The sequence below is a fragment of the Micromys minutus genome (genome assembly GCF_963924665.1).
Source record: "Micromys minutus genome assembly, chromosome: 9".
NCBI lineage: Eukaryota > Metazoa > Chordata > Mammalia > Rodentia > Muridae > Micromys > Micromys minutus.
The window spans coordinates 42,808,782-42,836,030 of NC_137978.1; the positions used below are offsets into that span (position 1 = coordinate 42,808,782).

The 27,249-nt window shown below is 48.1% G+C and overlaps 1 protein-coding gene across 1 annotated transcript in view; it reads left to right on the forward strand.

The window, feature by feature from the left end:
• The window catches only part of CSMD2 (CUB and Sushi multiple domains 2), a gene marked incomplete at both ends in the record, with an annotated part of 547,554 nt that overhangs the window by 121,298 nt on the left and 399,007 nt on the right, over nt 1–27,249 (forward strand). Inside the window, one exon of the mRNA XM_080921920.1 lies at nt 633–745. Coding sequence (XP_080778046.1) covers nt 633–745 — 113 coding nt within the window. The remainder of the gene's footprint in view (nt 1–632; nt 746–27,249) is intronic.

Genomic DNA, 27,249 nt, shown 5'->3' on the forward strand with positions numbered 1-27,249 from the left:
CATCCCCTTCAAAAGCTCAACCAGTGATCTAATTTACTCTTACCTCTGTCTTAGTTAGCGTTTCTATTGCAGCTATGAAACACCATGACCCAAAGTTAAGTTGGGGAGGAAAGGGTGTATTTGGCACACACCACCACATTGCCACTCATCACCAAAGGAAGTCAGAACAGGAATTCAAACAGGGGACAAACCTGGAGGCAGGAGCTGATGCAGAGACCCTGGAGGGGCACTGTTTATTGGTTTTCTCCACTGGCTTGCTCTGTCTACTTTCTTATAGAACCCAGAACTGCCAGCCCACAAACAGAACCACACACAATGGGCTGGTCCCTCCCCCATCAGTTGCTAGTTAAGAAAATACTTTACAGTTGGAACTTATGGAGGCATTTACTCAACTGAGGTTCCCTCCTTTCATACGGCTCTAAATCGAGTGTCTGGTTGACATAAGACTAGCCAGTACAACCTCCTAAAGGTTTTTCCACCTCCCATAGCACCACCCTGAGGACCAAGCCTTCAAAAAACTGGTTGTATTCAAACTCTGACACTGTTTGTATTTAGGCACTGAATGCGTCCTTAAGAGACATGCAGTTTCCCGATGAGGTCATTCTTCTCATTCAAACTTCTTTGTCTTTCAGGCTCACCGGCTTTCAGCTACCAGCCACCATAGTCAGTATGGCCAGCACCTTGTCCCTGAGCCTCATCAGCGACTATGCAGTCAGTGCCCAGGGCTTCCGTGCCAGCTATGAAGGTAGGTGCCTCTGATTGCAACTGCAGGAGTCCTGGGGTGCTGTCATAGCCACGGGCAGGTCTAGGTCCTGTCTTCCCAGGACACCAGCTCTGCAGATCTTACTCTGTGCCTGTCTAATGAGAACAGTTAATAACCACCTACTTGGTTACTACCACAGCCTCTCCCTCCCTTCCTGGGACTTTCGGATTGCAGAGCCCAGCTGCCCCAGTTTATCATGAGGGCCTAGAGATGTCTTCTCTGCCCCGTTTAACTGGTCTTGGTGATTTTTTAGGCTTTGAACTCTGTTCTGTACTGCAGTTAGTCCTATGAGGTATATCAGATTAGTTTTGAAAATATGAGGGATATAAATGGTAAGTAAGAGGTAATGAGAACCAAAGAGCGCAACACAGCCATGGCACAAAGTCCTGATCACATTAGCGGGAGAAGAAGGGTCCATTTTTCCTTGACAGTGGGGATTATGGCTTCTTGACTTGATCTGTACAAATGATTTTTTTTACTTCTCTTGGTCTGTTTAAAGACAGTGTCAGAATTCAAATTAGCACTAATATCTTCAGATTACACACTATTATTATTATTAACTTTATTATGTTAGTTTAGAAGGTGGTTCTTGTACATCTCTGTCATTTCCTTGGGAAATTTACATCTCATTAATAGGTAATTAGGCTGCTCCTGGCTAAGACCTGCACTGCTATTTTGTGTCTCCATCATTAATAGGCGTATTTTAAGACTGTTAATGATAATTAATAACACAGATGACACAGCACCTCAATACAGCATGCCAATTACTCCAAAGCTTCCCTCGCTTTTAAAAACTCAGAGTGTACGGGATGAGTTCCTCAATGAACCTGTGGCAACATGAAAATTGATCATACCCTTGTCTGGGAAGCCAGGAGGAGCCCCGCAGAGTGGGTGTGGTTTTGCTGAGCTGAAGCGGTTTGGGTGGGTGGGTGGGGATAGGAGGGTAGTTGATGCAATAGCCTGGCCCATTGAGGACTTCTTAGAAGATCTTAGGACTACATCCTCCTGTGATGGCTCCCAACTGTCTTACACCTTGACTGAGAGCTCCTGCTCTGATTGTCCCACCTCAACTAAGCCCCCAGTCTTCACATTACCTGAGTGCTCTTGGCAAAGACTCCCGTCTTTCACCTGTGGGCTCCCAAGATGCATGTCTGAAAACATGATCAACTGCTCCCAGAACCATGTCTGAGAGCTTGGCCATCTTGGCTGGACTTTTGCCTGGCTCTGCACCCAAGCAGCCTCTGTGCTTCAGACTCGTTCTTCAGAGAAGCATCTCCGAAAGCCTCTTTTTCAGTGTCCTCATTAATACCCACTTCACATGCACAGGACTGAGTCTCATAATGGCGTTTGATACTCAGGAATGGCGTACTTGACCGTATTCATCTTCCAGTATCTTCCCTTTGACCATTTGTCTCTTTCCTCCCAGAGCATCCCTTTATAGCACACATGAGTCTGTGTGTCTGTGTGTCTGTCTGTGTATGTAAAATCTAGATTCCTCACATAAGAGAAAGTGGAATATTCGTCCTCTGAGTCTGGGATAGTTTAACATTCTAATCTCTAGTTCCACCCACTTATGTGTACATGGCATGTATGTATAGGTACATATAAAATATTTGGTGCATGTGTGTGCATGCATGTGCAGGTCACAGGCCAGCCTTGGGTGTTCCTTCTCAGCTGTGTACCCTCTTTTTTGAGTCCACTGGCACATGAAGCTTGCACAATCTGTCTCGGCCTCTCCAGCTTTGAAATTAGGAACATGTTCCCCATGCCTGGCTATTTATAGGGGTGCTGATGTTGGTCTGGGGCTCAGTCAGGTCCCCACGCTTGCACAGCATGTACTTACTAAGCCACCATTCTAGTCAAACCGGTTAGTTCTATCCACTTCCCGAGTCTTTAGGACCCAGTAAACTCTACTGCAGATGTATGCCACCTTCCTTTGTCTGTGCATGTGCTCTTGGGTATCTAGCCTCAACGCACAACTAGGATGTTGTAAACAGTGCTGGATTAAACAAGCACAAGTGTGCAAGTGGCTCTGCAGTAGGCCAACTTGGCATCCTTCGGGCAAAGACTCATCATGAACGCCATAGCTGGGTTATATGGTGGCTGTACTTTTAGCTTTATAAGGAACTTCTGTACTGAGCTTCACAGTTTGCCTGAAGGCATTGCATCCCACCAGCAGTCTCTCCCTGCACGGCCACCAGCCTATTGTCTTACAGTCCTGGCGATGGCTCTCTCCACAGTGTATGGCTTTGCAGAGATGGCATTTAGGTCTTTGTGTTGATGACACTAAAGCTGTATTGTATAGACCCCGAGAGTAGCAGACCCAGGGGTGTCAGCTTGACTTCTGGTGTCCCTGTTCATTACCTCTTCTGAATATCTATCCAATCCCAGACCCTCATAAGAATTTAGGGAAACACCTGTGTCATTGACCCTTGACACACTACTCTATCAGGGAGGTCCCAGGCCCTTTCATGATTATGCCTGATTCCCAGACTTTAAAGAAGCACCCCTTCCAGCCTGGGAACCTGCCCCCTCCCCAGTTAGGGCTCTCTCATGTTCTCCGGCCTTGTATCACCCGCTCCATTTCCAAATGGCATGGGGCACTGTTCTCAGTGGCTCCTCTTGGCTGGCATCCAAGCTGCCTGTCGGCTATCAAAGCAAGTCTGATCCTCCTGCAACCCCCGCCTCCCCCCCCAAGTTTCTTCCCCCCCCCCCAGGGTGTGGAGAGCAAAGATAAGGAAGTGAAATGCTGCTGATATTTGAGAGGACGGTGGAGGTAGGTGAAGCGTCGGCTGCCACTTCAAGGCGGAGATCAAATGGCGCTGCTTCAGGAGCTCTCGGAGAAGGGTGCTCCTTGTGTAATCCTCGGGGACAGGGGCATGGGCAGAGCGTGCACCAGAGGGATCAGTGTGTGTTAAGCGCTGACTGTATGCCAGACACTTTACATACATTTTCTCCTCTAATCTCCCACGACAACTTTGCAGCCAGGCCTTGTTATCTTCATCTCACAGATGGAACCAGCTAAGCCAAGGCGGGGTGGGGATGGGCGCCAGCACAGCTTAAGGGGACTTGATGGCCGAGGGTTTTAATGACACTCTTCTGTCACAAAAGTCGTACCCACGTCGAGTCCTGCAAAGTTATTTGAGTAAATGAGAGGCTAAAGTCTGGTTCTCCGGTAAGAGGATTGGAACTAAGACAGAGAGGCAGGAGGTTACAGGGAGACTGCCATGGGTTCCGTGTCCCTCCCGGATAACCTGAGTCATTCCGCAGAGTCTTCGAAGTTTCTCCAGAGTGCAGGAAGGGTCACCAGAAAAATAAAAATAAAGTTGACACTACACACCGAAACAGTTTTCAATGTTGGTATATTCCACGGTCTTTATGGGATAGACTTGAACTAGAAAAACGTGTATGTATTCGTGTGTGTGCAGGTGTGCACATGTGTGAGTGCACTTGCATGTGGAAGCTGGAAGACAACCTTGTGTGTTGTTCCTTCGGGAGCCATCTATCTTGTTCTACGAGAGGGTGTCTCTCACTGACCGGGAGATCATCAACCCAGGTCTTTTTATGATCACAACCACGATTACCAGATTTTAGAGAAGCATCCCATCCAGCCTGGGAGGCCCCCACCATCACGGCTTCCTATGTTCTCCAAAGCCTGGCTGGCCAGAGAGCTTCACGTAACCACTTTCACATCACTGGAATTGAAAGCATGTGCCACCACACCTGGCTTTTGTTTTTGACCAGGATCCTAGGGTCTGAACTCGGGTCTTCATGCTCAAAAAAATAAAAGTATTCTCTGACTGAGCCCCACTCCCCACGCCTAGACCAAAAATATTTTACCTGTCCATCTAAAACTCAAATTATATTTAACAGTCTGCATTTTAATTCACCTCATCTAGACCCTTCATTCCCAGCCCCAGATCTGAACATGATCCTCAGGAATCCTCCTCCCATCCTTGCTGTTCCCCCTTCCGGCTCTGTCCCTGCCCTGTTCTGTTCCTGTCCAGGTCCAGCTCCCCTGTGTCATTCCAGCGTCGACACTGTTTCCCACGCACACACACACAGATCATCATCCATAGATGTGATTCTGTAATCTGGCTAATGAGGTTAGCCTGCTCGTAAGAGGAAGCCCTCCTCCCTTCTTCCTGATGTCCATTAGAGAGGGAGCCATGAGGGTTTGCACACGCCACTATTGTTTAACCGGTCATCTCCTGCTCACATTTAGATGAAGAACGCCTGTGGTTACACAACTTAAGGCCTCATCTAATTATCTTCCTAAGATAAATTCTTGGAAGGCCAATTGCTCAGCCACAGTGGCTGCAGACTTTCCACTCTGATGCACAGTTTCAGAGTGCCCTCGGAAAGGTTAGACCCACGCACATTTGCAGCAGCAAGCCTGTCCGGCTCAGGCCCACTTCCCCCTCACCCTGCCTACCCCGAGTGCCAGTGAGGTTTAAATCAGTTTCATTGATTCAAATGGGCGGAAAATGAAATCTCATTTGTGGTGACAATTTGCATCTCTTTGATGATAGAGAAGGTGGAACACCTGTCAGCACTTACCGGCCATTTGTGGGTCATTTTCTATATCGCCTGTCCTAGTTTTTGCTTACTTCTCCACTGGGGCTGTTGGTATATGTTTCTTATCTCCTTTGCATATTAGGATATTAATGTGGTGGCTTCCCTTTTGATGTGCAGCAGTTTTAATTTATATGTCACTAATTTAAAAATTTAATTAAAAAAAAAAAACTAACCCTTTTTCTTTCTTTCTTTTGGTGATATCTATCTTGGGTTCTGCGCTCAGAAAGACCTTGATGCCAAGATCAGATAAAATATTGATGGGACAGTTTGTCTTACTCTTGTATGTGTATGCCTAAGCATGCACTTGTATGTACACGTGTGTGTGCTTTCAAGTACACACTCAATGTGTAGCATGTGTGTGTGTGAGTGCACATGCATGCTCCTGCGTACAAGTGTGTAAGTGCACATCTATACACCCAAAGACTCTAACCCTGAGCATTCTTCCTCAGTCTCTACCCTTCTTGGTGTCTGAGACAGTGTGTCCTCAGCACGTGCTAGTTTGGCAGTAAATCCCAGGGGTCCTTCTGCTTCGGTATCACCAGTGCTGAGATTTCAAGTGCACACTAAAATTCAGCTTTCTCCATGGGTTCTGGGGATCAAACTTGAATCTTTGTACTCGACCAACTGAGGCCACCCCCCAAGCCTTCATCCTGAACTTTTGTGTTATTTTTTGCTTTTTATTTAAATTCCCTTGGAGGTGAGTGACATTTGTCTTGAGTATGTGACTTTTCCCTCCCTGCTTGACAGTGATGGTCTCTGTGTCAGTTCTTGAAGCCTAGCTCTCTCTCAGTGTGACCCAGAGCACCCTCCCCCAGATGCCTCCAGCCTTGTTGCCCTTTAAATGCCATTTTGTTCCCCCACCTCAGGGCTCACACTTCCCAGCATCCTCCACAAGACTCTCGAGAATGGCCTGAGGTTGTTTATGTCTCTTCCAAGCTGACCGTTTATGTAAGCAAATCAGACTTGTCACTGAGGAAACAGGTGGCTGCATGTCAGCAATCCCTGCACCCTGGGAGCTGAAGCAGGAGGATATCCAAGTTTAAGGCTTTCCTGGACTACAGTGTGAATTCCAAGTCAGCCTGGGCAACTTAGGAAAAGCAAAAAACAAACACCCAAACAAGAAATAGATAAAAAACTTGTGGCATAGCAAATGCCTAGGAAGTGAAAAGGCCCTGGGTCTCAATTCTTAGTAGGGAGGAAGGAAAGAAGAAAGGCAATTAGCCCCAAATCCAGGCTGGCTCATCATGGCCCCTTTGCATTAATCCCCAAAGACCCTCTGACTCTGATGAAGACCAGGTCCTCTGAGGACTGTGGCTAGGTCCGTTAGAGCCAAGCAGCAGTGGAGATCCCCCAAAAGACATTTCTTTGTTGAGCTCAGTGTAACTGATCTTGACTGTTCCCCATCCAAGCGCAGGAGTAGTCCTAAGAACCCAGACCTGTGCCACCCTCTCTGTCACCTCCATCCGGAGGCTGGGAGGATGAAGAACACTTACTTCTGTAAATTGTCCGGGACCCACATGGGAAAGGCCTCACCAAACAAGGTCAAAGAGCTTGGGTTTGTATTTTCGGATACCTGGAAGTCCATGCCTCCTGGCCCTTCACTTGGACATTGTATTCATTTCTCTGAACTACAGCCGTGTGTGACTAGGATGAGATAAGTGTCCCTTTAAAAGTATCCTTGCATGTATGTGCTTATCTATGTGTGTGTATGTGATTGTTCATGTGTGTGAGTGCCGGTGCATGGGTCAAGGGCAGAGGGCAACCTTGAGTGTTGGACCTCACCATCCACTTTGAGACAATGTCTTTTGGCTGCTGCATGCTCTAGGCTATGTAGCCTCCAGGGGCCATAGTTTTTCCTTCTGCATTCACCTCCCTTCTCTGTAGGAGACCGGATGTTGCGGTAAATATTAAAAAGGTGGTTCGACCGGTTCATGTGCAGACTGGTTCACAAAAGTACCGCTCCTCGTGCCCCGTTCCCGCTGACCCAGTGGTCTAGCATCTGCTTCAGCGCAGCCCCCCACCATCCAATTTCACTCACAATTCCATTCACTCACCATGCCAGTTCCGGACATCCCAATTTCACGGCGGGCTTGTTGGGTCCGCCACTGCACTTACTCTTGAACTCAATTAAGTCGCCATATGAAAGAACATGCCACATAATACCTCTGATCCAATTGATAAGATATAATTTTCCCATCTAGACAGCACAAAATCCTGCACACACCCATCCCTTTGAAATATTCATAATAACCCGTATCTATGCGCAGAGAAGAATTTTAACATCTGCCATGTTGCTCCCAGCTGATTCTCTTTGCTCTGGCTCCTTCCTCCCTTTCCAAAACTTTATTCCCACCCATCCTTTCTTCTCGTCCAATGACAGACCTCCCTTTATCCTGTACCCACCTTCCTGCATAAAGACCTCATCTTCAACTGGCATTATAGCTATACACTGCGGCATATAACCCATCTATTACGTGGATTCTGAGGATCTGGTTGAGGACCACACTTGTGGGACAGACACTTCACCTGCTAAGCCATCTCCCAAGTGTCACATGGAGCCTGTTGGAGCTGATGACCTGGAAGGCCTCAAAGTGCAAAATCTGTTAAGTACCAAACCAAAGCTCCGCATTGAGATTCCACACCTAATGTCGTGGGACAGGTCATTGTCAAAGCTCAGACATTCCAAACATATTTCAGAGGATTAATTACCTTCAGATTCCATGTATTGGGTTGTACATGAGGGGTTCTCACCACATGGCATCTTCTAGGTATACAGAAGTATTCCCAAACCTAAAAGATAGCCAAACTTTGAGAACACTTACATTTTTGTAGAGCTACCATGTTAATTGAAGAAATGCAATGGTCACGGAAGACACGTGGCACAGGATCTGGCACATTGTCAGGTGTCAGGCACTGTCAGCTCACTGACTAAGTCACCTTCACCCTGACCTAATCTTGGCTGACATTATCCAGGAGACAGAAGAAATATGCCAACACCACAGAACCCAAACCCACCATTACCTTGGTTTCCAACTCCTGAATTTACATAAAACCCTTCATCCAGCTGTTTTCATGAAGAAATCCTCAATCCAGCTGTTCCTCTCTGAGAGCATGGCTGTGTCCTCATGAGAAGAAGTTGAGTAGTGTGGCGTCCAGAGCCTTTAACCCCACCCGGAGCTTGCCCACTGGCCCGGGAGAAAGTCCAGTCCCTATTGTCTAGCACCCTGGAGCCAGTGAGGCCAAGGTCAGCACATATGTGTCAAGTGTGGAGCTGTAGAGAGACAGGTAGCCACACACACACACACACACACACACACACACACACAGAATCTCATTTTCATAGTCACTGCATGCACTTTCTCCCTGGCCTCTCTCCTTCCTCCCGGAGAGGATGAGTGACAATGGAGAGAGGATGAGTGAGGATGGAGAGAGGATGAGTGACAATGGAGAGTATTGTTGCTTCACAGGGGACCCCAGCAAGGCGTGCTTCTGCTCCTGGGGGGCCGGGAGGGGAGCAGGTCAGCTATGACACCTCTGCCTTTTGAAACAACATTAGATGGTTGGAGATGACAGTCCTCTGAGAGCAAGCATGGGGACAGTGTGTGAGTTTGGGTCTCCTGACGATGGGGAGGTTGAGGGTAACGTGATCGTATTACTGAGCTCATGAGAGAGCCGAGGTGCAGAGCTAAAGCCCAGGACATTAGAGCCCAAATCCCCCCACTTTCCTTCCTTCTTGCAATTATATAACTGATTTCCTCCCCCAGGGGCTCCAGTCTCTCAGACAATTTCCTGGTCCTGAAAAAGACTCCAGTTCTGGGGGCATTATCCAGATATCTTGAAATTGGGCTAACGGAGGCCATTTGGTACCATATAGATATGCATTCAGAATATGCAATTTTCCTCCATTCAGGTCACTCTGGACCAGAGCAGCAGGACACTGGTACCTGAGGGGCCGAGGTGTCCACTTCCTCGGCGCAAGGAGACCAGTGTGCCCTCTTAAAGCACCTGACTCCATTCGCCACGGCTCTGCCCCAAGAGCCGCAACATTCCTTCTAATCAGAGCGTGCGATTAGCAAATTAATACCTAAGAGATGTAACCTTTGAGACAAATCACGCAGCACGTCCCCCCAGGTTGGGGGTTGGGATGGTTTTCTTAGCATGTTCTCCGTGGGCCCAAAGCAGGCCATCATGTGCAATGCTGACCCCCGCTTGGTGTAGCTCTTGTGACACTGGTAGCTCTAGCCCCATCCTGGTCCTGTCTATGCCATTCTCTGAGGGCGTCAGAGGGACTGGCGCCTAGGGAGGGAGCGTATACCGTTGGTACCATTGTGTAGCACGCCATCCTTCCCCCATCCATCTACTCAACAAGGCTTCCTGTCCCAGACAGCCTCCCAGAGGGCTTGAGGTACACAGATGCAGAAGCAGCTCCCCTTTTTGTGCTGTGCTATGGATCTGAGAATACTGGGATAGGTAAAGAACAGGGGCCCCAGATTTAGCCAGATGGGGTTCACAGATTCCCCCCTTACCCATAGGGAGACAGCTGAGTCCCCTGGCTCCTGTGCACAGCGTATTCGCAGAGCAGAGGTCGTAAAGCCCTGCTCTGTGGGGAACAGCGGTGGTTCGTAGTCGATGCATGAGGACAGAGTCACCACCCAGGCAGTACCACGTGGAGAACCTGCGCCCACACCTGACCAGCTCCACGGAGATCCAGGTTACGTCGACTATGACCCATCTCTGCTGTGTGTCCTCCAGCAGGACGCTGAACCTCTCAGATCCTCCCACGGAAGGATCCGTGTGTGAGGAGTGTGACATGCTGAGAGAAGCGTGTGACCTGATGTTTGACCCACAGTAGGTCCCCAGTCAAAGGGAACTCCAGCAACAGGTGGTGGTGTGTTTCCCGAGTGGGGGAAAATATCTTTTCTTTTGTTAAAAACCCTTCGGTCAGCCTTGTGTTTCTTCAAAGACAAGGACTGTCATGTCACCTACTTTCTGCTGCCCCTGCTGTCAGCGTTCCTCACCACACAGCTGGGTCCCTGCAGTAGTACTAGAGCCTGCCTCATCTGACCTGGATCCTTGTGTGTACTTTCGCGCAGCCTGGCCCCACGAGTGTGTGGCTTGGTGACTGGAGTACTAGCTGCGCAGTGGCCTCCTTCATCTCCTCTCCACTGTCAGCACACTGTTGCAGTGCTGAGCATGAGATGTGAAAAGCTCCCTCCAAGCAGCAACCTTGTTCTGAGCCTTACCTGGCTGTCAGTCAAAGCCCCGAGCCTTGGCCTCCTTCCCCGCCTTTCTCCTCCAGCCACCGGCAAACCTTTGGACAGAACAGTCTGTCTCAACACTCATTCTTCAGTTACAACAAGTCCCCTCTCCGCACTCCCCCAACTCTTCTAGTCTCTGTTAATTCCAATCCAGGAATCAGCCTCTTCGCCCAAGAACCCCCCACCCCACTGACCGATGAGATGTCTTTGTTCCCCAAACCACCTTCTTAGCTTTGGGGTTCTGGCTCTTTGCTGTCTTCATTCTCAGGCTACCAAGAGGGCATTGTCCAGCACCGTGGTTGGAGCTCATGGATTGGGGAAAAATGTGACAACCACCGCCTCCCCTCCCCCAGCTCCCAGTCACGTGACCTTTAGCTGCTCATCTAGTCTCCTTTGACCCTCTGGTTACAGGAGGACAATGGCAGTAGTGATTCCACTCCATGGGCTTGTTGGCTGTCAAGTGTTCCTCACAGGGGCTATCCTGGACTAAATGCTGTAAGAACAAATGTGTGTGCCTACCCAGGGGCCTGATGTATAGCACAGGGCAGTTTCTCAGGAAACGTGACTCCTCCTGTGGATGCGTGTATAGTCGGGGCAGAGGAGGAGACAAAGCCAGCAATGAAGACTCAGGAAATGTATGAGGCTCTTTAGTTATCAAAGACATTCAAGTTGTAACGGCCGCAGGGCTGTGCATGTGGCTCAGTTGATAAGAGTGCTTGACCAGCGTGCAAGGTGCACTGGGTTTCATTCCTTAGCACCTCCAAAGTCAGGGGAACCCCAAGTAGCATTGTATCCTTATAAAACTAAATTGCTCCCCAAACTTTTGAGAGTCGGTACAATACTGGGACAGCTGGAAAACGGGGGCGGGGTGGGGGCACATTGGCCCTGGTGCTGGTGGTGATGTAAACGAGTCCTTTGGGACCATGACCTGACAGCCATATATCAAGAGTCACAAAGTGCTCATAGCAGTTGACCCAGTAATCTCCCTCCTGGGACCAAACCCTATAGAAATAATTCAGCAGTAGGAGAAAGTTCTGTGCGTGAGAGTCTTGGCCTCAGCATTATTTATAATGATGAAGAATTGGAAACTGTAAAAACGTCCAACAACTGGGGAATGGCTGGGAAAGTTATAGCATTTCTGCCTAATGGATTTACACGGCCATTTAAAAGTATATTGGCATCACCGAGAAATGCAGTATGATGTTTAGGATACACTTTTCGGTGACAAAGTGGAGCACAGTGCTTCATTGTATTTATCACAGCCAAGTGGAGAGTCCTCTAGGAATGGGCAGAGTGAAGGCATAAAGGAGATCATTGAGGGGGAAGGCAGTGAGCCTGGGGGGAGGGGATTTGAAAATGGTGTGTCCTATGCATAGGAATGCTGTGCTTCCGTGTGTGTATAGACACCATGTGTGTGCAGTACCCAAAAAGGCCAGAAGAGGGCATCAGATCCCCTGGGACCGGAGTTACAGATGCTTGTGAGCTGCCAGGCGGGTACTAGAAATCAAACCTGGGTCCTCTGGAACCACAACCAGTGCTTTAACCCCAGATCCACTTCCGCAGCACCCACCACTATTCTTGGTGGCTGCTTCGATGGCACCTGTGTGGTTAATGATGACTGGAGACAGCCCACAGTCAGAACAGAAGCCAAGGCCGAGCACAACAGCTAGGAAGTACTCATGGGTGAAAAAAGTACACAGATGTTTCATCCATTGCCAATGCCTAGAACAAAAGTCATGTGGCTCTGTTAAAAGCATTAGACCCCAAGGTCTTGTAGAGATAAATTACCCAGGAAGAAAAGGCCCTGATAAAAATCATGGTGCCTCAGAGGCTCACGGACCCTGTCTCCAGCATGGGACCTAAGGTGATCAGATATTCAGGAGAAATGAACAAGAGAAATAGTAACCAGAGAAAGAGAGGGAGAGTGTAGTGATAGCGATCTGGAGGTGGCAAATGATTCAGTCATGTAGAAAACAAATGTTTGCTCTGGGCTGATCTAGAGAACAGGGTCATGTCCAATGGAAAGACATGAGAAGCTGGAGGTGTATTTGTTCCAGCTACAGGGGAGGCAGGTGTGTCTCACGTCCAAGACCTGGTTATGCTACACAGTGTGTTCGGACTAACCTGGGCATTTTCTTTTAACCCTCTCTCAAAACAATACAAAAAGATCTGGAGATGTGGCTCAGTGCTGGGGTGCTTGCCCTAGTGACTAGAAGGTAGAAAAACTGACTAGTGAGATAGTGAGTACCCCATCTCTGGAGGTAATCAAGCAGATATTTGGCAGGTCAAGGTTTGCCAGGGAAGCCACTGGCATACATCTCAAACCACTGTGTGTTCTGGAGTTGATCAAAACTAATAATATTGGTTTTAAGACGTTCTTTGTACCACTATTAAGAAAATTTTTACCAATTAAATGGTGGCATAGCCTTGAAGATAAGACTCACCTTGAGTTAATTGATTGATTGATTGATTGATTAGTTAATTTTGCTATCTCAGTGTGGACACAAAAGGATGGGAAGCTAAAGGGATCTTATTCCAGGAGCTCAGGCAGTTCCAGTACAGTGATGTGTACAGATTCAGGGAGGATGGGGAATGTTCTGCAAATGAGTACATGTCCTCTGTGACCTCACTGTTTCTCTCAGCCTCAGTTTACCATCTGTAAAAGGGAGATGCACTGAAACAGGCAGGCCTTGTGGAATTCTCCTAAGGACTAGGAAGCATTAGGAGAGAGCAAGCTGGCCATGCCATTTTTAAGCCATCTCATCATGGCTGTCCCAGCACGGGCGAGCACTGAGACTCCCTGAGGCTGACTACAATGGCTGAACCTTGAAGGAGGATTATGAGTCAGGGAAGGGCTGGGGGCATGCATGAGGGAAAATTCCAGACAGGAGTGTGGCCTGGGAGACAAGGCTGGATAAGGATGTGAAAAGCTCCCTCCTTAGCCTGCATGAAGGCAGGAGTGGGGCATAGGCGGGCGAGCCTGTGGGCACGGAGGACGCTCCCTCTGCTAATGGAGAACTGACGCCTGGCTCTCGGAAGCCAAGAAATGACGCCGTTAGGCTTAACACAGCTTTTCTGTGCTGCTGAGGCAGGGGTGGCTGGTGGGTTTCTGCATGGGTTGAAAACCTCTCAGTGGTCCAGCAAGATGGGGAGGCCTGAACATGGGTGGGAGGTGCTTCCTAGGAGTAAAATCCAAGAGATTTAGGGTTTCAATCAACAGGAAGGGATCAGAAACCAAAGATGTGCCACCCAGGAGGTCAGGCATCTTCAGGGAGGTTACCACAGAGATCTAGAGGGGGCAGAGAGAAAACTGTACATGAACTGTGCCTGAGCACCCAGAAACGGACACATAACAGTAGACAACCCAGCCAATGGCAGAATAACGGACCTCACCAGTGCCTGCTCTAGAAGAGCAAGAATCACCATGGCGGGACCTCCCTCCTGACCACCGGAGTCCTAAGAGGAGAGGTATGCCCAGTGCACTGGCCGTAATTTTGAGCAGGGGTACCATGGCTGGATCTAAAGCAAGAAAGAACACACAGAAAAGCAGAAGGTAGGGTGGCGTGAGCTGAGGAGGAGGCAGGACCCCTTCTCCCAAGCTGACTGAGGTTTTTAAGGATGCTAAGGGGTTCAGATGCATCCTGTGTATTTGAGGATTAGAGAGCTGGCTGAGAAAACCCAGGAGTGACGTCATCAGTTTTCCTCATTAGGCCGAAGAGAGAAGAGTGGCGAGGACTTCAACCTATCATTCATTCATTCTTTCATGCATTCATTCACAGTAAAAGTGCACCGCTGCCTACCTACCAGGCGTGCGAGACACACCGGAAACACTTGTGAGCAGTGTGGGTCCTGCCCAAGTTTCCAGTGTACTAAAAGAAGAGACATTAAGCAGATAACCACACACTTAAATGTAAATAAATATCAACAAATAAATGAAGATATGAATATGCAAATATCTTCACACTCCACTCTTATTTAAGATTCATCTTTTGTTAGAGGCCGCCTGTCTGTGTAGTGAGACAGGAAAGCCATTGGATGCTGACTGTTCTGGGGAGTTCTGGGGAGACGGTAGGGCAGGGCTGGATACCTGGGGCTGACAACCAGAGGCTGACCTCAGGTAGTCAGAGTCCACTGACGTAAGCCCACTGATGTCACTGACACCACCCCGGCCATTTTCTTAGCACTTTAGCCTAGTGCCTTTTCATTTTGACTTCCAGGAGCCTTTGCCCAGCCACGGTGCTTTGGATGACGGGAGGCAATGTGGCACAGCTAAAAGCATTGGTATTTGGAGTTGGTGCAGGGGTGGGGGAGGGAGAGATAACTTGGGGTTCGAAACTGATGCTTGCTGAGTCTTCTCCCATGGCAGTGGAAGGCAGAACGTGGACAACGTGAAAGAAAAAGATGCACATGAGGCACCAAGTGGCATGTGAAGCTGAGGGCTTTGTTTCCCTCCCTCTCCCTCCCTCTCCTCTTCCCTCTCCTCTTCCCGCCCCCACTCCCGTCTCTCTCAACTAGGCCATTGGCCAAGGAGAACCAGTTGTGAGTTTCAGGATCCTGACCTATCATTTGATTCACAAAGCATGGCCACCATCTTGTTGGTTGAAAGAACCGCTCTAGGCTCTTAAGAGGGTCAGAGTATTTGGATCCAAACTACAGCATAGCAGCCAGTCTTGGGGACTCTCATTTGTTTATCCTTTCTTCCTTCTTTAAGATCTCTCCCTTCTCTTTCCCCTTCCTCTCCTTCTTCCCTCCTTCTTTCTCTCCCTCCCTTCTTCTTTCTCTCCCTCCCTCTTTTCTTCTCTCCTTTTCCTCTTTCTTGTGTATGTGTGTGTGTGCATTTGAGGGTGTGTGTGTGTGTGTGTGTGTGTGTGTGTGTGTGTGTACACGGTCTTTTCTTGGCCTGGAACTTGCCTTCCACTGGGTTAGCTGGCTGGCAAGCCTCAGTAATCTCCTGCCACTCCCTGCCAGGGCTGGTATTGTAGGCATGCCACACCATAGACATTCCCTGCCATGCCCAGATTAGTTTTGTGGGTTCTGAGGATTAAAAACTTGGGTCCTCATGTTTATACAACAAGTTCTTCACTCTCTGAGCCACCCTCTAGTGTCATGTCCTTCACGAAGCTTAGCTCTAGCCCTTGTCTAGGGGTGGCAGGGAATGAAGAAGGGACCGTAACACTAAAGAACTGTCAGACACACAGACACAGAAAAGCTGGGCTCACGTGGTCTGTGCACACTGGGTGGAGTCCCACCAACTAACCTCAATGAATTCCTTATGTGCTGCACAGGGAGAGCAGGTTAGCTGGTGTTCTTAGGAGGTGTCTACAGGTGAGCAGTCTCAGACTGGAAGTACTCGGGAGGAGAAAGCTGCCTCCGCTGGTTAACGGTACTTAAACACTCACATGAAGACAGGAAGCAGGCTCTGACACTTTCGAATGGGTCTGACATGGCTACACTCTTGTCAACCAAACACATTCAATCAGGATGTCACCTGCTCTTTACATGTTCCCTCAGGCCTCTCTTGGTTTCCAACACGCCACCGTTCCCTTGTCTTTATGGCACACATTCATGGTGGGCAGTGGGGAGGGGTTTACAAAGTCACAAGGGTGAAAAATTAAAACCATCTGTTTTCTGACCCCCCATCCAGCTACAACTAATATATTGTTCTTCTATGCATCTGTGCATAAAATTAGAAATATGCACGTATACATATGTATATATAAAAGACTTCCATATATTTATAGTATTTATATTACTGTAATTATTTAAGCAGTCCCCTGTGTTTAAGATTTAGTTTGTTTCCACTTTTTCCCTGATAGATAATGCTGCAGTGGAACATTTCTATACATAAATCATTGAGTTGCATCTGATTATGTCCTTAGAATAAATGCATACAGACTCGAAGATTTCAAAGACTTTTGGTATGTGGCTTTCAAATTGCTTTGCAGAAAGATTAATGTTCTTACCAGCAACATATCCACATTTCCTCCAACCTTCCCAGGACTCCATAGAGGCATCTTTGCACAATGATATACCAATTTGGGGAGGGGGAAGGTAGGAAGGTCTTCAGGAGCTGGAGTCAGATGAGGCCTGGTCATACTTGGGGAAGGGGAGGTTGAACCCCCATCCAAGCCTCTGTGGGAAATCAGCATAAGTGTCACTCCAGAGCACAGCCCTGATTTATACTTTATTCACGGAACGTGTATCAGAGTGCTCCCTGAGAAATGAGGGGGTGGTTCCTATGGTTCAGGGAGTCCTCCCTATGGACTGAATGAGAACCTCTACGGTACCAAAAGAGTACTCCGTAAGAGCTGAAGAAAGTGCTCCCAAGGCTTCCCAGGGCCAAGAGATGCTTCCTGAGGATTTGGTGACTGCTTCTTAAGGTTTGAGTGCTTCCAAAGAGCTAAGTGAATGTCCCGCAGAGGACAGGGAAGGTGGAGGGGGATGTTAAAGATTAAAATGAGTGCTTCCTGAGGACCAAGAAGAAGCTTCAGGTGGTCTTGCCTCAAAGGGCACCTCCATGGCACCGAGGCCCAGCCTCAGTCTCAGGGACGTCTGTGTTCCAGAGAGAAATGGGGAGCCTCGGGCTCCACAGGACATTTTCCTCGTTAGCATCTTGGATGGGATTCTGGGCTCTGATTCTGGTCTCATCTTTTAGCTCCTGCCATGGTACAGCTCCAGAAAGCTTTAGTGGGTCACAGAGCCTGCATCTTTGTGAGCGAGATGCTTAGCCTCTGGAAGCAGGGGCTGACAGTCTGGCTGGGATAGAGGCCATCTGGCACATGACTGGAACTCTGTGCTGGCGGCCTGCTCTCACCGTTCTCACAGACACCCCCTTACTTCCTGGGAGTACCTGTTCTTCTGACATACGGCAACTTGGGGTGCTTCTGTATCCCCTGGATCACGTGTTTCTAGGTTCTTGGTGTCTCACTCAAAGAACTGAAGAAATGAACACAAAGGAATTTTATTTGGATGTAAAATGAAGGCACAGAATTGATACACTTGCAATGGGACAATGGGCTCGAAGTGGGGTAGTTTGCAAGATCCTTTAGTCACTGTCGCTGTCAGGGCTTTTGCAGGAGGAGGTGGTTGCTAGGGGTGGAGTGTAAGTGCTTTTCTGTCTTGATTGATAGGTCTTTGTCCACTGTGTGTGCCTTTTTCCATGATGACTTGATTGTAATCTCATGCACACCCCATCATACATAGACATAAGATGATTAAAAATCAAAGAGTGGTTGGAGAGACAGCTCAGTGATAAAGAGCACTTCTAGATCTCTCCGAGGACCTGGCTTTGGTTCCCACCACCCACCTGAAGATCCACGCCCTCTTCTGTCTTGCGTGGGCACTGCACGAACGTGCAGCACATGAACCCACACTATTTTTTTTTTTAAAGACGGCAAATAGGGTTTGTTTTCTGAAAGTCTGGATTGCACTGTGCTTGCCTTCAAAACCAAGGCAGTCTGGATTGGGACACTGCTCCTGCTTCCGCAGTGTGCTTCAGAATGTGCTTGACCACAAACGTGGAGGTGCTGGGCTGGGGAGATGATTCGGTGACGAGGAACACCGGCTGCTCTCTCAGAGGACCTGTGTTCGGTTCCCAGCACACACATGCTGGCACACAGCCATACATAACTTCCGTTCCTGGGAATCCGAGCAGCTCTTCTGATATGCACAAACATCAGGCACCAGCACACAGATGCTCACATGGGCAAAAACCAAAACAAAACGAAAGCCACCCGTACAATAAAATTCTTTAAAAGGGTCCCTTTTAAAAACAACAGCTGCTAAGGTTTGTGGGGAGCTGCAGGTAGGAGTGACTGATTGCCGCACGTAGTAGGTCCACTAGAATAACTTGGTGATGTCTGCCGGAGTCTAAATAAGAGAACAGAGTTCACTTAGTGATGTCTGCCTGAATCTGAATGAGAAGATTGGCGGTAGTGTGTATTACTTTTGCCCTCCTTGATCTCAAAGGTCGCAGAAGACATCGCTGGATTGGTAGAAGGGACAACGTAGGTCACCGGAACAGTACGCATGATTTTTGCTTGTCTCCAGCCACAAGGTGTTTTAGTCTAAGGTATCAGAGGAGAAGTAGGTACCACCCAGGGGAGAAACATTCCTGAGTGCATCAGACCACTGGGGTTCTAGTGTGTGTGGCCAGATTCAGAGAAGATTCTGGTGTCAGGGGAGCTGCAGCACCAGTTGAAAAAATGGAGGCACAAAGCCAGGGGCATGCTGGGCTGACCCCGTGAGGTGGAAGGGTGCAGTCCAGAGGACAGGACCCTCCTCGGTCACGATGAGAGGCCAGTGCTGAAAGAGTCCATTGACAGGAGCACCGAGGGCTTTGTGAACTGCACCAGCTCCCGAAGGAATCACAGACCTTTTGGAAAGGGAGGCAGGAAACACCCCAGCTCTGAGGTGTGAGGAGTGTGGGCGCATGTGCAAATAGTGTGTGTGTGTGTGTGTGTGTGTGTGCGCACATGTGCAAGCTGTGCCCGTGCATGTGTACTTATGTATGCACTAGTGTGTCCATGCGTGTGCTCGTGCCTGCCTGCATGCTTGTGTGCATGTGCAACCTGTTCGTGTGTGTCCCACACACTTCAGTTGTCATTTTCTTAGGTGCAGTCAGCTTTTGCTGTTGTTTGTTTTTGTTTGTTTGTTTTGAGGCAGGGTTTTTCCACTGGCCTAGAAAACACCAAGCAGTCTAGACTAGCTGACCAGCAAGCCACCTGTCTCCACTTTTCTGATGCCGGGATTACAGGAGCCGGCCACTGTGTCTGACTATCTTCTGTGGGTTCTGAGGATCAAAGCCAGGTTCACTTGCTTACACAGCAAGCACTTTAATGGGCTGAGTTACCTACCCAGCCCATATGGGGTCCTTTTAAAAATCACTGCTTCTCTCACACCAAACCCCGTCCTAAAACCTGGGCACTTCCTATTTCATCTCAGAGGTAACCCCATAAAGCACCCAAGCAGAAATGACCACACCCCCCCTGCCACCAGCCAGGCAGAAGCCTCACCCTCTCTGTGTCTCTTGGCTGAGACAGGGAAGGTCTCCCAGGCAGACATGCTTTGTCTGGTTCTATTTCTACTTGGGTATTTCTCCATTCCACATCTAATTGGCCTCCCTATTGAGAGATCATTTTCCCTGCTCGGGGATTCAGCTCATGATCCTTAGTATCACTGTGAACATCCATTGACGGCAGAGAGTAGGAGACGGTGCCTCACCGCAGTCTTTCTGAGGCTACTGCTGTCAGAGGTGATCAACAAACGACCCACGAGTGACAGCAAGCCCTGGCCCGCCCCTCCCAACCCAGAAAGGATTGAGGGTGTCCATGGTAATCTCTCTCAGAACATCATGTTCCGTAGCATAGGGGACAGTTGGAGATGATCAATTGGATGGAATTATGATAGCATTTGAAGAGGCCGCAGGAGGACCTGGACCCTACTTCAAGCCATCTGCTCCTACAAGGCTCCCTGGGGGAAACCCATTCCTCCCCGATTCCAAGATGGGCTTCCTGCCTTCCCAGATATTTGATGGTTTAACCCTTGAGATACCAAAACATCTTATAATCAACAACGACAGCCTAGCCCCACTGCCTTTTTTTTTTTAATCTTCCAGAAAAGCTCTAATTAAATTGACAGCGTGTGTCATTATTGAAAGTGTGCTCGAATCAAGGAAATATGGTAGCTACTCAAAGAATGAGGCTGGCAAGGAAACCCTTGATTACCAGATAAAGCTGGGGCTTCCAGTGTGCCAGCAAGCTGGCAAGGTTCCAGGGGAAATGTTATCCTCCTTCTGTGACAGCTTGTCGTGGTGCATAAGAAAAAAGTTACTGAAAAGAGAGAGAGAGAGAGAGAGAGAGAGAGAGAGAGAGAGAGACAGAGAGAGACAGAGAGAGACAGAGAGTCTCTATTAACTTAGTGTCCAGTGTAAGCGGTTTCAGGAATAGCTGTATCCAGCATCACTCCCTTGACTACCGCACAGCTTCACCTTGTCTCTGTTATAAGCCCACAAGGAGGTTCCTGGGAACTTTGGCTCATGTGATTCTAGAGAAAGAGAAAAATGACATTTCTCCCAAAATTATCACTCCAAAGTTATGGCAAACCTGGTATTGGCCATCTTGTGTCACAGCTCAGAGAAAATCACAGGGGACTTGGAGGGAACAGAAAGATAGAGGGGTTGAAATGTGGAATATCTGCTAAAGGCTCACATGTTTGCAATGTGTGCTCTTGAGCTGGCAGCACTGTATGAGGAGGTTGTGCAGCCTTTGGGGATGGAGGTGGGGCTGGTGGATGTGGGTACCACAGAGTTGGGAGTGTATCAGCTATAGACAAGCCCTGCCTCTGGTCTGAGCTTCTTGCTTTCTGGTTGGCCTTGGCTTTGGCTCCCACAAGTTCCCACCCTAGATGCCACACCCCCTCCACCACCGAGGACTGTATCCCCTGAGCTGTGAGTCAGAGCAAACCCTCCTACCTTAAGCTGTCTGTCTCAGGTCCTTAAGACCTGGGCGTAGCGATGAGAAACTAGCTAGTTCGGTTATCCCATCTGATAGTTACTCGAGTCAAGAGAGAGGGGAGGGTACTGTGGCTTGACAGAAAACACATGCAGAACTACATGAGATGGGACGAGGCCGTTCTCCACTGTGAGACGAATACCGAAGAAATAAAAGCAAGAGCCGTGCACTTTGGACTGGCCTTCTGGATGGTCTGAGAACTGGTCTCCGCCAGAGACATGATTCTGACCACACCTGCCAGTCCAGCATGGACCGCTGGAGTGTGCGGATGCATGAGACCTCCCCCCACCCCCATAAGGCACTGGATCTGGGCATATTCCCATAGAGGGAGCTTAAACCAGGCTTGCCAAGCAGAGGAGGGACCAGATCTTCCCATGAAGAAGAAGCTAGGCAGGGATGCCGCAGCCAGTGCCTGGCACTCGGCACCCAATCAATAAATGGGGGCTATTATTATTACCCATTAGGGATCATCCCTCAGCGCCGGCAGTCAGGGCGAGATGGATGCAGGCTGGGTTTGTGTAATGGGGATTATTTATTAGTTACCTTGTAAGAAGCAGTGACAGTAAGGCACAAAACCACATTCCTGCAGAGGAGTCTCAGCTCATAGAAATCAAAAGCCTGTTTTGCCTCTGGGAACCAGGAGCGCTTGTTCTCAGAGATTAATCCAGTGCCGCTGGCGAGGCTGCCAGGGGAAGGGTTGCAATTCCCACGGATCTTGGCACAACTTCTAGCAGAGCAACGCTCCTTCAGTTGCCATGTACCCAGGTTCTGGGTACTGGAAAAGGGGGTGGGGTGGGGAAGCCGATAGGGAAGGGAGCTGTAGGAGAGGGAAGGCGGGAAGAGTTGGGGTCATCCTGGAGCCCTGACCTGACTTCTTTGCCTGTCTCAAGACAAAGTCCCAGAGGTGACACTTCTGGCAGCCTCCCCGCCCCCAGATCATTCTTGGTCCTCTTAAGTGCCCCTCTGCAAAATCCTGGACCCCGAGCAACTACTGCAGACTTTACCGCCTTAGAGCACAGAATGCAGTGTGTTAGGTTACGGCTTCAGAAGCAGATGGCGCAAGCGTGCGTTTGTGCAAGGTTACTCATTTAGGGGTCCAGAAAGGCTGCCAAATCCCCGTGCGGCGATCAGGCCCTTTGCTAATTATTTGTTTAATAACACCTCCGCCCGACAACTGTTGAAGACCTAGAGACAACCATCAGGGACTCGGGGAAACTCTTTCCCAAAGAACAGGGGCGGGGGGTTTAAATTTATGTGCTGCCTAGAAGCGTGCAAATCACTTGTAATTAGCAATGCAAGAAACCTGGAGGCCACTGGAATATAAGCATTTGCTAAGCACCAGCATCGCCCTGGACCACTCCCATTCTTTCTTACTGGCTCCTCACGGCTGCTCTCTGAAGTAGGTGCTGTGAATTTTTATTGTTCTCATTTGACAGATAAAGAAAGTGAGGCACAAGAGAACCCTAGATGAGCGTGTGGGCTAATTTCCCTGTTGATTGCTGATTTATTTGGGCTGCTAGTTCAGAAGATGCAGTTCTTCATGGGGGGTGGGAAGCATGATGGCGGATGAGGCTTGATAAGCCCTGGTAACAGTGCTGTACAGCTGCCATTGCTCTCATGATACCAACAAGGAAGCGGAGAGCTCGGGCCAGAAGCAGAGCTAAACTACAGCCCACAGAAAGGCTTAACACCAGTGTCTTCTCTCCTTCAGCCAGGTCTCTATCTTCATTTTCATATCACTGTGATAAAATACCCCAACAAAGACAACTTATGAAGGAAAGGCCTATTCAGGCTCACAGTTAGAGGTTATAGGCCATCACTGAAGGGAAGTCACAGTCTTGGTGGGTCGGGGACAGTCACTCAGGTCACATGGCATCTCCAGTCAAGACACAGTGCTGCAGTTCAACTCCCTTTCTCCATTCACACAGTTCAGGATTTCATTTATGGAGTGATGCCACCCATGGTGGGCAAGTCTTCCCATTCTAGTTAATGCAATCACCATACTCTCCACAGACATGCCCAGGGCTCTGTCTCTCCAGTGATTTTAGATTCTGTCAAGCTGACAATTAACACCAGCCATTACTCTCCCCCACCACAAAGAATCCCACTTCCCCAAACAGCCCCACCAGCTGTGTTCAAACACATGTAGGAACCTAAGGAAGAACATTTTATAGTCAAACCCCAACACTAGCGGAGCCCAGAACCCAGAACTTCATTATCTGGTGTCTGATGGGACCATGCATTAGACACCCTAGTAGGGTGTTTACCTCTTTGAGGTAGGGAGCTACCTCATCAGCACTGAGAAGGGAATGACAATTTTAGTCTTTTTAAATGACTTATTTCTGTTACAGACACTAGCGCAATATGGTAAAAAATGAAAGTACAAAGCATTTTGTACTCAAACAGCATTCAGACGTTGGGAGAGTAAAGTGTCATTAGTGTTTGGAATGTGTCAACCTGTTCATCCAGCCACCTTGGGAAGACATCAAGTCTTTGTGACAGCTGTAAGGAAACATTTTCTGATAAAAATGGGATAGCTACATGGTCTCAATATTAGTTTTGACTTTTGGAAATTTTACTTAATTTCAACAGAGGAAGAAAGTTAAGAAAAAAATGAAGGCATCATTAAGCTTTGTGAAAATAGGACCTCATTTCTAAAATATACCTTTAAAGACAAGATCCAAGCTTGATAAACTTATAAAGATGGTATAGCTATCATTATCATCATCATCATCATCACCATCATCATCCTTTTGAGGCAGGGTCGCTCTCTGACTTGGCCCCAGCACTGGGATTGCAGGTAGACTTGAACTCAGACTCCATGCTTTATTGGAAACTCTTTACACCAACTCAGTCATCTCCTTAGCCATATTTTCATTATTTTGATGGTGATGATTTATCGAGTAATTTTGGTTGGCCTAGATTTTATTATGTAGCCCAGGCTGGCCTTGAACTCATTGAGATGCACCTGCCTCTAGCTCTCATGTGCTGGAATTAAAGGTATGTGCCCATGCTTACCCTCATTTCCTTGGCTCCTATGTGTGTAGTTGTATGTGGGTATGTATGTACCGTGGAGCATCTGTGGGCATCATCATCATCACCATCACCATCATCACCATCACCATCATCATCATCATCATCATCATCACCATCACCATCATCATCACCATCACCATCACCATCATCATCATCACCATCACCATCACCATCAACATCACCATCACCATCACCATCACCATCACCATCACCATCACCATCATCATCATCATCATCATCTGTGAATCAGTTTTTCTCATCTTCTACCACGTGGGACCCAGGGGACAAACTTGGGTCATCAGGCGTGGTGGCAACCACTGAGCCACTATCCTGTGCAGCCACCCTCATAGTGTGGAACCTTCGCTTCGTATTCCATAAGACTGACCAGTCAATATCCATCTTTTTGTTTTGTATTCTGCATTCAAGAGTTCTGTGTTTTGATTGATCTCTGGTTCTACTGAAGTTCACTGTCAGATAATTTTTACAGGAAGGGCTCATGGGTGTTGTATTCTCAAAATGCTTACATGCTCGGGAATGTCTGCCTGTTGTCCAAATACTTAAATGATAACTTCAGCGAGGCTGCAGTTCTTTGGCTGTAATTCTCTCCGAGCTCGAGCAGATTGATCGGAGAGAGGCCCACCAGCATTATTTCTCTCCTGTTTATCTTGGGTTTTCTGCCTGGATACCTGGGCAATTCATCCTCTCCCCCTTGAAGTTCAGGAGCTTCATAAGTGTATCTCTCAAAGGTGATGGCTCTATATAATATTTTTTTGAAATCCCATGAGCCCCTTTGATCGCGAGTTTCAGCATTCTCCATTTCCGGGATGTTTTTATTGATTATATCTTCCTATATTTTTCTCTCTGGCTATGTTGGCTTTCTCTCATCAATACTCCCTTTCTGTGCTCCTCATCACCCGTGTATCCATAGACTTGATCTCCATTTATGTATTTAATTTCCTCAAGCATGCGAACAATGCCCAGGCTCTGGCTACAGTACTTAGGTTTGTCTGGTTGCTTACCCCCATCCTCCTCGACCCTCCTCCCTCCTTTTCTCTACTCCCTCCTCCTTGCCCTCCTGCTCCTCCCCTTGAGCTTTCTCTTCCTTCAGTCACCTTCCTGGTTGTCTTCTTCGTCCCCTGTTCTGTCCGTCTATCTGTCATTCTTCCTTAAGGCTTTTTTGGCATCTTGAAACTATTTTCCAATAAATGGTGTTAGAAGTAATTGGCCATTTCTTTAAGACTAGATAATGGCGGTATTTTTAAAAAGTCACCTTATTTCTTTTGTTCCCTCTCTCTCCTCCCTCCACAGCCCCTCCCCCTCTCTGAATCAGCTATTTACTGGTTATTTACTAGGAATAAAATGCCAACCTTCGGGTTTGAGAACAAAGAACTGAGCAGGTCTGCTCTACAGGCTAGAATTGCAGGTCAGGATAGGTTTAGGGGTGCAAGGTTGGTGTGGGGGTGCAAGGTTAGTTTGGGGGTGAAGCTGCCCTGTCACGATACCTCGTTTCTGCTTCCTTGGTTCCCGAGCTGCTCTGTGTTTTAGAGAGCAGACTCTCTGCCTACTGCCTCGCCCTGCAGCTTCCCTGGGACAGAGGTTGGCCCATAGCATTTGATGGGGGTAGGGGCCTCTCCTGACTCCTCACCTTTAAAACATTCTTTTCAAGATTTACTTATTATTATACCTTTATGGGTATTTTGCCTTCATGCATGGCTACACGCTATATGCAGTGCCTGTGGAAGACAGAAGAGGGCGCCAGATTCCCCTGGATCTGGAGTTACAGTGGTTGCGGGCAACCATGTGGCTGCTGGGAATTGAACATGGGTCCTCTGGAGGAGCAGCCAACATTCCTAACTGTTGAGCCATCTCTCCAATACCCTCTTCACATTTTGGTGGTGCTAAGTCTCCCTCTGCTGTTCCAGTTTGTGTATGGCTGCCATGTTTCTGCTTCCTGAGACTCTTACTGAAAATCCACAGAAGACCTGTGGAGTATGGTAGAGAAGCCTTCCATGTCTGCATCTACACTGTATTTGTTCTTTCTGCTTTGTGGTCCTCCCATGTCCTCCTTCACATGCCCTTCACATGTCCTCTTTCATATGTTCTCCTTCACATACCCTTCACATGTCTTCCTTCTTTACATGTCCTCCTTCACATTTCCTCCTTCACATGTTCTCCTTCACATGTCCTTTTTCACATGTCTTCCTTCACATGTTCTTCTTCACATGTTCCTCTTCACATACCCTTCACATGTCCTCTTTCATATGTTTTCCTTCACATACCCTTCACATGTCCTCTTTCATATGTTCTCCTTCACATGTCCTTCTTCACATGTCCTCCTTCACACGCCCTCTTTCACATACCCTTCACATGTCTTCCTTCTTTACATGTCCTCCTTCACATTTCCTCCTTCACATGTTCTCCTTCACATGTCCTTTTTCACATGCCCTCTTTCACATACCTCTCACGTGTCCTCCTTCACAAGCCCTTCACATGTTCTCCTTCACAAGCCCTTCATATGTTCTCCTTCACATGTTCTCCATCACACACCCCTCACATGTCCTTCATCATGCACCGTCTTTCATATGTTCTTCAAATGTTCTTCACATGCCTTCCTTCAAATATCCTTCTTTACTGCCTGTTTTGTTCTTATTGCTGCTTTGCCCCTTAGGCATCAAGAGAAATAAAATGTGTAAATGTCTTTATCTGACATTTTTACAAAGAAGTCGTTCGCACATCACTGATGTCTTCCATAGACTTCCATCACGCCAATGTGACAACAGGCAGCACTTTGCCAAAATTATTCTCTCACCCCTCCCCCACTTGGACCTCTTCTACTGAGCTCAGCTTTACACATACTAGGCAGGCTGTATACTAGGCCATCTTGCCCACGTTTTATTTTGAGATAAGTAGGACCTTTTTTAATTTCCTCAGCTGGCCTAAAATTGCCCCCCTACCTCAGCCTTCCAAGTAGCTGGGATTACAGGCTCAGCTTAAAATCCCCTCTTGAAAAATCCATTTATTGTATCTTTTTTCTTATACTTCATCTTTATTTCTATCTTCTGCTTGTTTGTTTTCCTAACTGCAAGCCAACCAGACTGTATGA